Raw genomic sequence first — 13,727 nt, forward strand, 5'->3', positions numbered from 1 at the left:
GTTTGCGTTATCGGTGCGAAAATGAGCTTCGAACAAAGAGCCAACATAACATTTTGCTTTAAAATTGGTAAAACTTTTATCGAAACGTTTCAATTGATGAAACAATGATTACCTATCCCGTAATAGAGTGCACGAGTGGGTTCAACGTTTTCAAAGTGGTCGTGAGGACATAAATGACGATCGACATGTGGGCCAATCAAAATCCGTGATCACCGGAAATTCCATCGAAACTGCGAGAATTCATCAAAAATCAGTCGAAATCATCATTGAAATTCATGGAAATGGAAACAAAACATCGATTTATCGCATTTTGACCGAGCATTTGGGTTTACGAAAGGTGTGTGCACGGTTTGTTCCGCACAAATTGACTGACGACCAAAAATTGTGACCGATTATTTGACCAAATCACATACAATATTAACCATTAACCACTCCCCGCATTCACCTGACATGGTACCGTGCGACTTCTTCCTTTTCGTAAAAATGCAGTTTCCCATAAAAGGAAAGCGTTATGCAGACGTAGAGGCCATTCAAAAGGCTTGCACCAGCATACTGGTGACCATACCGGCTAGAGATGAGCGATATTGTGATTTTTCGATATCTGTGATTTCAGTGATTGCTATTTTTAAATCACTGTGATTTTATATTGCTATTGCGATCGCAACTAAGTCGACGTTCAAACGTCCTTGTTGTTGTTGTAGCGGCAGATTCTGCCAATTTGACACAGTTTGGCCGAATAAAAGTCCGGGTCTGTTCCACTTACGTGGACCCGACTGTCGTGGGAACGACGGAAACATTTTGTCGTTATTGGCGGCAAATTCTCTTTTGGCTCTTTTAACTCGAGTCAAGTTTTTCCGCCTTTCTTTTCACTACATTTTCGCAAATGTTGGAGCGGTTCGGCTACCTGACACTTAGAGCGTATTGCATAGTTCATTTGTATGTTGGTATGATGGTTTCACACATTTCTTAGAAGGAATTACCATTAGTGTGGTTGATAATTTGTTTGTTTAGAATACCCGCTTTTAATATTTTCAAGACCAAATAATTAACGCGAGTTTCCTAATCTTTGGGAAAATATTAAAAACCCGTAATTTTTTTATTCCATCATTTTTTCTGAAAGTAATTAGTTACAATTCTTGTTTTCATCACAAAAAGCTTTCAAATTTGGTTTTAACAATAAGTAAACTTAAAAATTTTATTAAAACAAATTAAAATATTCCATTTTGATTATATTTCATCTACCACTTCAAACATCACACTTCACTTCTTTTCCTTGATACATTTCCTACCATTATCAAAAATTATAAGAACGTTAAGTGCCCTGGAGACGATCAAATAATTGTGTCAAACACTTTAATTGTGTTGGTGTCGTCGGCTCTCGTCGGCTACACGTACGCTACACCGACTTGTTGTCGGCTCTGTTTGATGAAAATCAAAAATTTTTGATATTTCTATTTGACGGACGATAATTTGATCGTCTCCACTCATGTTTGACAAGCATGACTCATTTGCAGTGAAGACTTCAAGCGAAGAGGACATACATACTTGCGGAAAAGTGAAGTGAAGCGAAAAAGAGTGAAGTGAAGAAGAAAAAAGTTAAGTGAAATAAGCGTAAAATTTTAAAATAAATAAAATCAAATCAAATAAATTAAAATAATTAAAGTAAAATCAAATAAAATAAAATAAATAAAATAAAATCAAATCAAATAAATTACAATAATAAAATAATTAAAGTAAAATCAAATAAAATAAAATAAAATAAATAAAATAAAATAAAATAAATAAACTAAAATAAAATAAAATCAAAACAAATCAAATAAATTAAAATAATAAAATTTTTCATTTTTTTTTCATAAGAATTGCATGCCAATAAAAGATAATCATCATCCGACGATGACATGACGACCGTTCGCTACAAGATCAAAAATAAACTGATGTTTGACGTGTTAATTTGAACGTTTGCGGGCAACACACGATTGAACATCACTAACACATATGCACTGTTTGACGCAATTATTTGATCGTCTCCAGGGCACTTTACACTCAAAACTTCAAACCGATATGACGAAAAATAGCATATACGATATATACAATACCTTGAAGAAAGTTGTTACTTTTTTGCTATTTGCTATTGTGATCGAAATTCATAGGTTCGAACTGCTATCGTAAATCACAGGTTCGAACTGCGATCACAGTTTCGAGCTGCGATCGCAATTCACAGGTTCGAACTGCGATCACATTTTCGAACTGCTATTTATAAAAAGTGATCGCAGTTGCGATTTGCGATTTTTCAATTACAGTGAAAAAATCACCGGTAGTGAAATATCGCTCATCACTAATACCGGCCAACGAGCTAAAACACTCGCCCGACATGCTTTTGGATCGTACAAAAAGCTGCATTGAAGCAGAAGGAAACTATTTTGAATACAATAAATTGATTTTGCCGAAAAAACCATTTGTTCTGTTTTTTGTTAAGTCCTGTTTACTTTGGAACGCACCTTGTATAATGAAATGAAGCTCAGAGATTATCTTTTCTGTTAGCAATATGTTGTTGAAACTCATCTTCTCATATTTACTTCTTATATGTACTTATATTAGTGATGATTAGATATGAAGTACCTTAGAGAAACTCAGAGAGCATGTGTTTTTGTAATAATATGTGGTAATGCAAAATATAGAAAAAATGGGTTAGTACTCTATTATTTCTGAAATACCTAATATAAAATTTTTAAGCTTCCTGTGCATTTATATATTGGTTAATATGTATGTATCATAAGATATTTTAGCAAATTAACGGATCTTATAATACTGGATATACTATAGTTTAATGCCGAAAATATCTGAAATTATATTAAACTACATATGTATAATATTGTTCGTTATTCCTAATACGAGTAAGAAACTTTTCTCACTTTCAAATAAAAAATAAACAAGAAGAAAAATGTCGGAATAGGATTGTGCAAAATTAATGCTTTCAAAATGTTTTAAGTTTCATAAAATTATTGTGTCTATAGGAATAATAAAAAATAAATGTGTTTTTGATGCTTATGAATTAATGGTTCGCCAAATTAACTAAGTATTTTTTTTTTATATTTCTACCCAAAATCTTTAAAATTTTAGTACTTAAATTTATTTAGTCCATTTTGAGTTTACGAGTATTTTGTTAAAAATATTAACTCTTACCGTTAGCCCCATATGCCCAAAACCATGATCGTGCATATAGTCTAAGCCCCATAATGCTTGTCTTATGTAGTATGCAATATCTCTTTCAGTGTAATAGTTTCGCTTAAGTAAATTGTCCTTAACCAGTTCTCCACCAGCTGCTAACTCGATAATTAAGGTAACATTTTTATCAAGGTCATAAGCATCATGTAGTTGAATCAGATTTTTATGATTGAGGCCATTCATTATTTCTAACTCATTTAACATGAACGGTCGTAATTCGTGCCGACCATACATAATTTTCGCGGCGTAGTTATCACCTGTTGCACGTTCAACAGCGTGGTAAGTGATTCCTTGTGTACCACGTCCTAATTCATCACCTATATCGTATTTATCACAATAACGGTTTTGTTTCGCTCGAATGTATGGCAATCTTCCATATGTTTTATAGATATATTTGTCTTCATTATCCTCTATATGAAGCATCACAGATGTGCTTATAGATCCTGCCACATTGCGAGCACAAACCGAATAAAGACCCTCATCTTTAATTATTGCATCATTAATTGAAAGTACATAAATATTTGGTTCATAATAACTAGTCTGCAACGAAACAAGAAAATGTTTACAGAATTAATGTTAATTTAGAAACTATTCCATTTTGTATACAGACCTTTATTCGGGCATTGTCGGCCAAAGGTTGCCAGTCTTTATACCATCTGATTTCTGGTAATGGCTCACCAACAATATGAGCTTCTAAGCGACCATTTTTTCTCATCATTATATAAGTTTCGTCAGGACGCTTTAGGAAGCGCGGATAATCAGCTATCAATAATTTTACCCTCTGCCTAGCTTCCCCATATTCGTTAGTAGCAACGGCTTCATACCATCCAACATCTCGCTCAAGCATCCTTTCCGCAAATAAAAGAAATATCTTGCGTTACAAACTTTGTTAAAAGCAGGGTGGAATTTCTTTAGAACTTAAAAATTCAAATACTTGCTATTCGATAAAAAATAAACTTTTTCCAAGCTTAACTATAATGTTCTATTATAACATATAATTAGTATATATATATGTACATATAAGACGATCCTGAAAGTAGCTCTGTTTTTAAATAATTATACATGTTGGTGCATCTAATTTAAAACTTATTTTAATGACAAGGTTTCTATATTATCTAGTAATAACATACAAACTTAAGGAAGTAAAATTTTTTAAAAAAACAGAAGTGAAGATAAGAACATTTAATAATTGGTAAGAAATATTATTATTTCAATTTAATTTTTATCTATACTTTTTCATTTGTTTAAAATTGTTTTCACTTTTTTAATATTAGCTGGCTCTCACTTTTTTACAACATGTCAATACTGAGTTGTGTCAACCTAACTAAACTAAATCTATTCGAGATAGAGTTACATGTATATGTTGGGTAGTCGAAAAAGTATTTTCGTATTTTGTCAATATACGTATGTCGTTGCTACCAATCATATTATGTCATACCATAAAGTGTTAGAAAGGTGAGATTTTAAGCTTCATTCAACCAAAAAAAATTAAATTCGAGGAAGTTGAAAAAAGTTCTTCTTCTTCTTTACTGGCATAGACACCGCCAGGTCCTTGAAGTTGAAGTTTAATTAGAATTACGAAAAGACTTTTTCGACTACCCACCAAATGCCGTTAATCGAACACGTATAAGATGCCATAACTGAGCAACAAATTGAGATACAAAATAGTAATTTGGTACAGCGAATTGAGGTAGGGAAGGGCATCAGTGGGTTTTTGATAAATTGAATTTGACCCCGCCTCACTAAAGATATATCAACCAAATTTGCTCAGGATAAATCTTTTTGCAATGTCACCTGACGGAAAATGCTTACTCCCCGTATAACGGTTATGTTGAAAACTACTAAACTAACTCACTAAACAAGTATGCCAGAAGCATTAAATTTTAACTACTATAAGATGTGTTTAATATTTCTTGGTTTAAACCTCATATCTGTAATATAGTGGCATCTCGTCGACATTTTCCGCATATCCATATTACATATACATATACGAGTACATAGTATAGGGCGATTTTTTAAGAGCTTGATAACTTTTTTTAAAAAAAAAAACGCATAAAATTTGCAAAATCTCATCGGTTCTTTATTTGAAACGTTAGATTGGTTCATGACATTTACTTTTTGAAGATAATTTCATTTAAATGTTGACCGCGGCTGCGTCTTAGGTGGTCCATTCGGAAAGTCCAATTTTGGGCAACTTTTTCGAGCATTTCGGCCGGAATAGCCCGAATTTCTTCGGAAATGTTGTCTTCCAAAGCTGGAATAGTTGCTGGCTTATTTCTGTAGACTTTAGACTTGACGTAGCCCCACAAAAAATAGTCTAAAGGCGTTAAATCGCATGATCTTGGTGGCCAACTTACGGGTCCATTTCTTGAGATGAATTGTTGTCCGAAGTTTTCCCTCAAAATGGCCATAGAATCGCGAGCTGTGTGGCATGTAGCGCCATCTTGTTGAAACCACATGTCAACCAAGTTCAGTTCTTCCATTTTTGGCAACAAAAAGTTTGTTAGCATCGAACGATAGCGATCGCCATTCACCGTAACGTTGCGTCCAACAGCATCTTTGAAAAAATACGGTCCAATGATTCCACCAGCGTACAAACCACACCAAACAGTGCATTTTTCGGGATGCATGGGCAGTTCTTGAACGGCTTCTGGTTGCTCTTCACCCCAAATGCGGCAATTTTGCTTATTTACGTAGCCATTCAACCAGAAATGAGCCTCATCGCTGAACAAAATTTGTCGATAAAAAAGCGGATTTTCTGCCAACTGATTTTGGTAATAAAATTCAATGATTTGCAAGCGTTGCTCGTTAGTAAGTCTATTCATGATGAAATGTCAAAGCATACTGAGCATCTTTCTCTTTGACACCATGTCTGAAATCCCACGTGATCTGTCAAATACTAATGCATGAAAATCCTAACCTCAAAAAAATCACCCGTTATTATAAGTGATGTGCTCACTTAGTTTCATTGTTTTGCTAGGTGTCCGAAATACGTATATTCAAATCAAGCTAACCTATCAAAAAGGAGAATTTTTATTTAGATAATGTATTATATTATACTAGAGGACCCGTCCACGCTTCACTGTGGCTGATGCATAGATAATACTACAGGGTAGGCCATTTAAAGTTGACCCATCTGGCAACGCTGTAACTTTTAACAGCGCTGACAAATCGGCTAATGTCATACCGCGTTAGAAGCGTCATTCGAAGACAATTTATACCATGGAACAGTACACTCCAAAAGAACGCGCTGAAATTGTTCAGCTTTATATTCAAAATAACTTTTCAATTGTGTTAACTCAACGTGCGTTTCGCAAAAAAAATAAAGTGAAAAGTGCTCCAGTTAAGAACACAATTAAGTCTTTATACGCAAAATTTGTGAACACCGGTAATCTCAGTAATGCCAGTCATGCATCCAGACAACGCACAAGACGTTCTGATGAAAATATCGAAGCTGTACGAGCCAGTATTGAGGAGACTCCATCGACATCGAGTTATCGCCGCTCTCAGGAATTAGACATCTCTCGCACCACTCTCCGACGCATTTGATTTGAAGATGTTTCCATATAAAATTCAAATGGCACAAAAACTAAACCCAGCTGATTGTCCGCGACGCCTTAATTTTGGCAAATGGGCCATCGAAATGGCTGAAAACGAACTTAACTTTTGGCGAAAACTCATCATGTCAGACGAGGCACATTTCTCGTTGAATGGAGGCGTAAACAAGCAAAATTGCCGATTTTATGCCACCGAAAATCCTCAATTAATTGAAGAACAACCTCTTTACGACCAAAAAGTAACAGTTTGGTGCGGTGTTTGCGCGAATATGATCATCGGACCGTATTTTTTCGAAGACGATGATGGAGCCACGACAACAGTCAATGGTGAGCGTTATCGAGCCATGATAACGGATTTTGTGATACCCATTATTCGCGAAAATGACATGGATAACTTCTGGTTTCAACAGGACGGGGCTACATGCCATACAGCTCGACCAACAATCAATTTATTGCGACCATTTTTCCCCGGGCGATTGATATCGAAAAATGGTGATGTTGACTGGCCACCGAGATCACCAGATTTGACGCCACCAGACTTTTATTTGTGGGGTTATTTGAAATCCAAGGTATACGCTAATAAGCCAAAGACCTTAGCTCAACTGAAAGCCAACATTCGACGTGAAACAGCCGCCATATCATCCGAAACATTGGCCAAAGTCATGGAAAATGTCGAAAAAAGAGTGCATTTAGCTGTCAAAGCTAAAGGTGCCCATTTACGCGATCTAATTTTTAAATATTAGCTGAAACAAATCCCCTTGGACCAAAATAAATTATTTTTGAAATGAACAAAAAACATTGTTTTCTTTTGTTCTTTTTTTTTAGAAACAAATGTGTTTGAGTGCTCTCTAATTGGAATAAAGCCCAATTTTTGTGTCGGTGATAGAAACATAGCTCCATCATTTCCCACTGGCTTCCAATCGACAGTCTTTCTGGTGGACTGCGCATGACGAACCGGTCCTCAGGCATGGAAAGACGAAAAACATGACATCAGTATTTTGGGATGCACGTGGTATAATACATACTGAACGACTGATTACTGAGCCAGTTATAATCTATTTCACTGCGTATTTGGTTGCAGTTCTTTTCTTCTAATCAGTGTTGGTACACGTAGGGAAAATTCCCTACACGTAGGGATTTAAGTCGAAAAAATGGACGTGGGGAAAAAAGGACAGATTTTTATATATAAGTAAAATGCAGGGATTTTTCGACAAAGCAAAATCGAAATTTCTATGTAATTTTTTTTCGGTCAAAATGTAAATAAGTCTATTTGGCAACTTTTTATCAAGAATATGTTCGAATGGCAGCATTAAATCGGTTTCAACTTCACGTTGTCAAAGGCAGCACTCTGAAAAAGTATTTGTATGGCAGCAATGCTGGCGTCGCATATAATTCGTTTGCCGCTTTTAATTTGATTGCTGACTTCTTGTGAGGTAAGTCTGAAGTAAATTTAAAAGCTTTTGATTTTATTGATAAAAACCATTTTTACAGAAATGAGTTCTTCAACAGAATCGGACGAGAGTATTGGAAAGAGCCGCAAATATCGCAAACAAAAGTTTACAAATAAGTGGCTAGGAGACGAAAGATTCAAGGGTTGGTTACAAGCTTTGGCCGGTGAGTCGTTTAAATGCAAATGCGCTGCCTGCAACAAAATTTTAAATTGCGGCAAGTCTGATTTATTGAAACACGCAGAAACAAAAGCACACCAGAAAAATGTGAAAGCTTTAAGCAAAACGAGCAAATTGAATACTTTTTTTAAGAGAAACGTAAATGCAGAAGGGGATGTAGATAAAAAAAAATTTGAAATAAGACTCAGCATGTTTTTCGCTGAACACAATGTCGCTTTGACAGTGGTAGATCACCTAATCCCACTTTTGAAAGAAATAGTGCCGGATTCTGAAATTATAAAAAATGTTGATCTTGGGAGAAAAAGTGCACCAGCATAATAAAAAATGTAGTAGCAAAAGAAGAAAAGGAAAACTTGGTAAATAAGTTAAAAGTAATGATCGACAAGAGCACAGATATCGGCCTCAATAAGCATATGTGCATCCTGGCCAGGTTTTACGACGAAGAAAAGGGACGAGTTGTGGTAAAGTTGTTGGATCTACTACCAATAGGAGCTGATTGCACTGCAGATGCTCTGTACAAGACTTTTAAGGAATTAATTTTATCCCTAGGAATTCCATTTAATAACATAATTGGTAAATAAAATAATATGACCATTACACACATATATGAATATGTATGTATAAACATAAATTTTAAAGTCGTTTTTTATTCCTTGTATTTTTAAGGCATGTGCAGCGACGGCGCAAATGTTATGGTCGGGAAATGCAATTCATTCGCCTCCAGGTTGATTAATGACATTCCAAACGTGGTCGTTGTAAAATGTATTTGCCATTCGGCCGCAATTATTGCAAGTAAAGCTTGCTTAGCACTGCCAAGAGCACCCGAAGATCTTTTGCGGCAAATCGGTTCGTATGTCTCTGGAAGTTCCAAGAGATGTGCGCAATTGGAAGCTGTGCAGGAAATGTTAGGTGGGAGGAAGAAAAAAATCCTAAGGATGTGTGCAACTAGATGGCTGTCACATCATAGGTGCATCGAAAGTGTTTTAGAAAACTGGGAAGTGCTTATAGAATTTTTCAAGCAAGCTGTAGCGCAAGATAAGTTGAAATCTACAGAAATTATTTCGTTTGAACTCAATAACGAGTGTAATAGAGCTTATTTACTTTTTCTTAAGTATGTCCTCAACTATTTTAATACTCTAAATGCACTTTTTCAGTCCAAAGTGCCACTAATACATGTTCTACAACGGGAATCAGAAAAATTATTTTTGAGTCTAGGTCAAAATTTCATTAAAAAGTCGGAACTTAATACTACTTGTGCTGTTAGATCACCGCATATTTCTCTACCAATCGAAGAAGTTTTTTTTGGGCATGAGTGTATCGATCTCTTAACAACTATTCCGAAGGCTGCTGCAAATAAAGTAAGAATGGATTGCCTGCAGTTTTACATTATTGCTTTAGAAGAAATACAGCGAAGATTGCCCCTTGGAACAGGTATATTTACAGAAATGGAGTTTTTAAGTCCCGAAATTGCAATGGGGGTAAAAGGAAACAAAAATGATTTCACATTTAAAAATATTTGCAGCAGATTTAATGTAGATGCTTACGCTCTTCTACAAGAGTGGAGAACTTTTGAGTTTAATTTTAAGAGCGATGAAAAAGATAATCTTTTAAAGATGGGCACTGAAGAGTTTTGGAGCAATATCACTAAAATGAAAAACTTTAATGACAATTTTCTTTTTCCTACTATATCAAAATTAGCCAAGTTTGTTTTACACTACCACATGCCAATGCAGATTCCGAAAGAATTTTTTCTATAGCTACAGATGTTCGTACGAAAAAAAGAAATAAGTTAAGCCATGCGAATTTAACTTCGATTTGCATAATCCGCTCTTTTTTGCAAGACGAAAATCTAAATTGTTGCATTTTTCAGTGCAAGGAATTGCATCTAAAAAAAATGACAGCGTCTGAACTCTACGACCATCATTAATATTTTTTTTTGCACTGTGGTTACATCATGCTTAAAGTATATGTTTACGTGTTTTTTGTTTGTTTAGTTTTTTTAAACCAAATAAATTAATGTCGCCTTAGTTAACCATCCATTTGATTGGATCATTCTTGTTGTACCTATGCTAGTCTAATTTAAAACATGAAATGTATTTAAATTAAATGAATTTTTTTCTTTATTTATTTGTATGTATATATATATATATAAATTTATGTGTACACATACAAGGCAATGGTGCACATATTATATTTTTATGTATTATATATATTTAATATTATAATAAATGTCTAACCTTTTGTACTTTAAGTCAAACTTTTTTGTTTTCTTTTAATATTGTAAGAAATGATTGGTAAAACCAAAGTGTATTCAACAAAGTGAACTAAGTATATGACATTTAATTTTTCTTTACGCTTATTTGACATGAATGTTGTCATTGACTTAACCCTTACATTTATTCAAAAATTCAAATTCGGAAATTCAAAAGTAAGCAAATTTCAAAACGAAAAACAATATTTTTTTAAATAACTGAATAAAATGCCGAATACTTGTTGCCTATGCAAAACAACTCATGGAAGCAACTTACCAATGTTTTGTGCTCCAACTGACAAATCGCAACGGAAGGAATGGGAAAAAGTATGTGGCGTACAACTCAGTTTGTCATCGAGAATATGTGGGCTACATTTTAAGGCGGAGGAAATAAAAGAATCTCCCCTTAAAAGAAGACGACTAAGCCCCGATGCAGTACCCTCATTAAACTTACTTTCCAATCTTCAAGAAAAAAAGTAATAAACCCTCATATTTTGATAACTAGAAATTTTACGTTTTTACTACTGATTAGGTCTCAAGACAAACTTGTTTGCGCGAAAATTTTAACAACTGATCGGAAGCTATACATGCTGTGCTATAGTTTTGGTTTTTTACACGTATGTAATTGTTTGTAAAATAAATATGAATTCATTATAACGTTGAAAACAAATAAATTGGTTGTCTCTATTTCTATTACGTTTATATTTATCATATATACTCGTATGTATGTAAAGCAAGTGGCTTCATATTGTTCAAGATCAAAAAAAAAACACACGGGTTAATATAAACAAATACATGAATTGTTTACTATTTTATTGTCAAATAAGCGTAAGTCAAATACTTAGTTCACTTTGTTGAATACACTTTGGGTAAAACTTGTAGGGAATTTTGTGGGGAAAAATTTTAAACAGCGTAGGGAAAAGTGGAGATTTTTTTCTTCTTTGGTGGGGATTTTCCAAAAAATTATGTACCATCACTGCTTCTAATCCAAATACTTAGCAATTGTATTATATTTGAAGAAGAATCTGTCTAAAATTGTACTCATATATTCAAATTCTGCTATTTAGACAATTGTTGTTTTAGTAGAACAATTCTTAAATTTTTTGTTGGTGACATATTCACATGTGTACGCATATGTATGTAGCATACAAACGCTTGTGCATTATTTGTTCGGAGGTGTATACAAATATATGTATGTACATATAAGTATATATGCATGTATGAACATGCAGATCAATGCGCGAGTTAAGGAACGTATTCCTTATAATAGTAACAAACAACAAAACAACCCAGTCGCAACCGAGTTGTCAAATCGTACGGTCGCATTTTTCTTTTTCTCTCGCGGTCATTCTAGCGGTGTCTGTGTTTTAACGCTACTTTACAGTTGTGCACAAATAACTTTTTTACTGTTAATTTCTCGTTGTGTTTATTTCTTCTTATTAACTTGTGCTACATTCATACATTTTTGCATACATAAGAAGTAATATTTTCACAATGACCCCTGGGGCCAACAATCTGGGTGATAATAGGTTTGCCCTATTATCCTCAGCCCAGAAGACTAAAAGAAAAAAGCCTGAACAAACAACGTTGGACCCATTTCCGGAACTCCCCATAACAAAGAAGGATGACCCCAAATACCTCGTCATTAAGTCGCGGGATGCCAGTAAACCTATCACTTCCATCTCCTGCTTCGCGACTTATAAAGGTATTCAATCTATCAGTAAAGATATTAACAACGTCTCGTCACTTCGCGATGGCAGCCTACTCCTCCTTGTAAAAAATCAAAAAATTGCTGATAAATTCCTTTTTACTAAGAATCTACCCGGTGCAGGTGCTGTTGAAGTTGCTCTTCACAGCACCCTTAACTCAGTCTAGGGCACAATTTATGCCCCCTTTATTTGCCAACTTAGCGACGATGAAATAATTGAAGGTCTCAAGGAACAAGGTGTCTCTGCAGTCCACAAGTTTAACAAAATAGTTAAAGGCGTTCGTGTACCTACTGGTGCCGTATTATTAACATTCAATAAATATACACTTCCTAACAGAATTGATGTAGCCTGGAGAACCCTTGATGTCCGTCCGTACTACCCTAATCCTATGCGCTGCAAAACTTGTCAGCTATTAGGACACACCGCTAAACACTGCGTAAAAAATCCTTCCTGTGTCATTTGCAACCTTCCTCCTAACCACTCTGCTCCTTCTGATTGCACCAGAGTTTACTGCGCTAACTGCGCAGGTGAACACCCCTCGACCTCAAATGCTTGCCCTAAATTTATTCAATCGAAAGGAATATTAAAAATTAAAACTATACACAAATGCACCATGCGTGACGCCATTACCATGTATAAAAATCAACTTCCTTCCACCCCATCCCCCTTCTTCTTCGCCAACGTGGCAAAAATGCAAACTAACGATATAAATACAAACTCAAAAAATCCTAATAACAAAGATAATATTTCAATATCAAAAAACTCTAACCTCAATAATAACGCAACAACAACAAAAACTAACAACGATTCATCCTCCACCAACAATCCATTGCATCACATAGAACTTCCAGAAACTTCAAAGAACTCCCCTCTTCTATACCCTCCATCCTTGGATTCTTCCCCATCCCCATCTTTCTCTCCTCTTTCCCACATCTCATCGCCCTCCTCACACATCTTATCTCCCCTGGCATCTTTTGCCATCTCCCCTCTTGCTCATAACACCCATCCAACTTCCTCCTCCCGTTCATCTCCGTCACCCTCGTTGATGGAACAATAAATTCCCATAACCTCACATTATTATTTTTTCTTTATTTTCTATCCATGTTATCCATCCTTCAGTGGAATACGTACGGATACTTAAATAATTACATCGAACTCTAACTTTTATAAACTCATCATTATTTGTGCCTATTCCCCTCCTAATGAATCTTTCACTTTAAGTTATTTCAAAAGTTCACTAGTTTAACCTCCTTTTTTCCGATTTCTCTCCTCAATTCTCCTCGTGGCAATCTACTATATTCGCAAGATATAGCCTTCGAATTTGCTCTTCAAAATCAGTACAATTTTATCTGACTTC

General features: G+C 34.9%; 1 protein-coding gene across 13 annotated transcripts in view; it reads right to left on the minus strand.

Moving 5' to 3' along the window:
- The window catches only part of LOC105228775 (obscurin), a 369,554-nt gene that overhangs the window by 28,919 nt on the left and 326,908 nt on the right, over positions 1-13,727 (minus strand). For all 13 annotated transcript variants that reach the window (XM_049451168.1, XM_049451169.1, XM_049451171.1 and 10 more), the window contains 2 exons: positions 3,836-4,073; positions 3,184-3,765 (listed from right to left, as the gene is read on the minus strand). In XM_049451168.1, the coding sequence (XP_049307125.1) occupies positions 3,184-3,765; positions 3,836-4,073 (820 nt within the window). The remainder of the gene's footprint in view (positions 1-3,183; positions 3,766-3,835; positions 4,074-13,727) is intronic.

Source organism: Bactrocera dorsalis, chromosome 3, assembly GCF_023373825.1.
Source record: "Bactrocera dorsalis isolate Fly_Bdor chromosome 3, ASM2337382v1, whole genome shotgun sequence".
Classification (NCBI taxonomy): domain Eukaryota; kingdom Metazoa; phylum Arthropoda; class Insecta; order Diptera; family Tephritidae; genus Bactrocera; species Bactrocera dorsalis.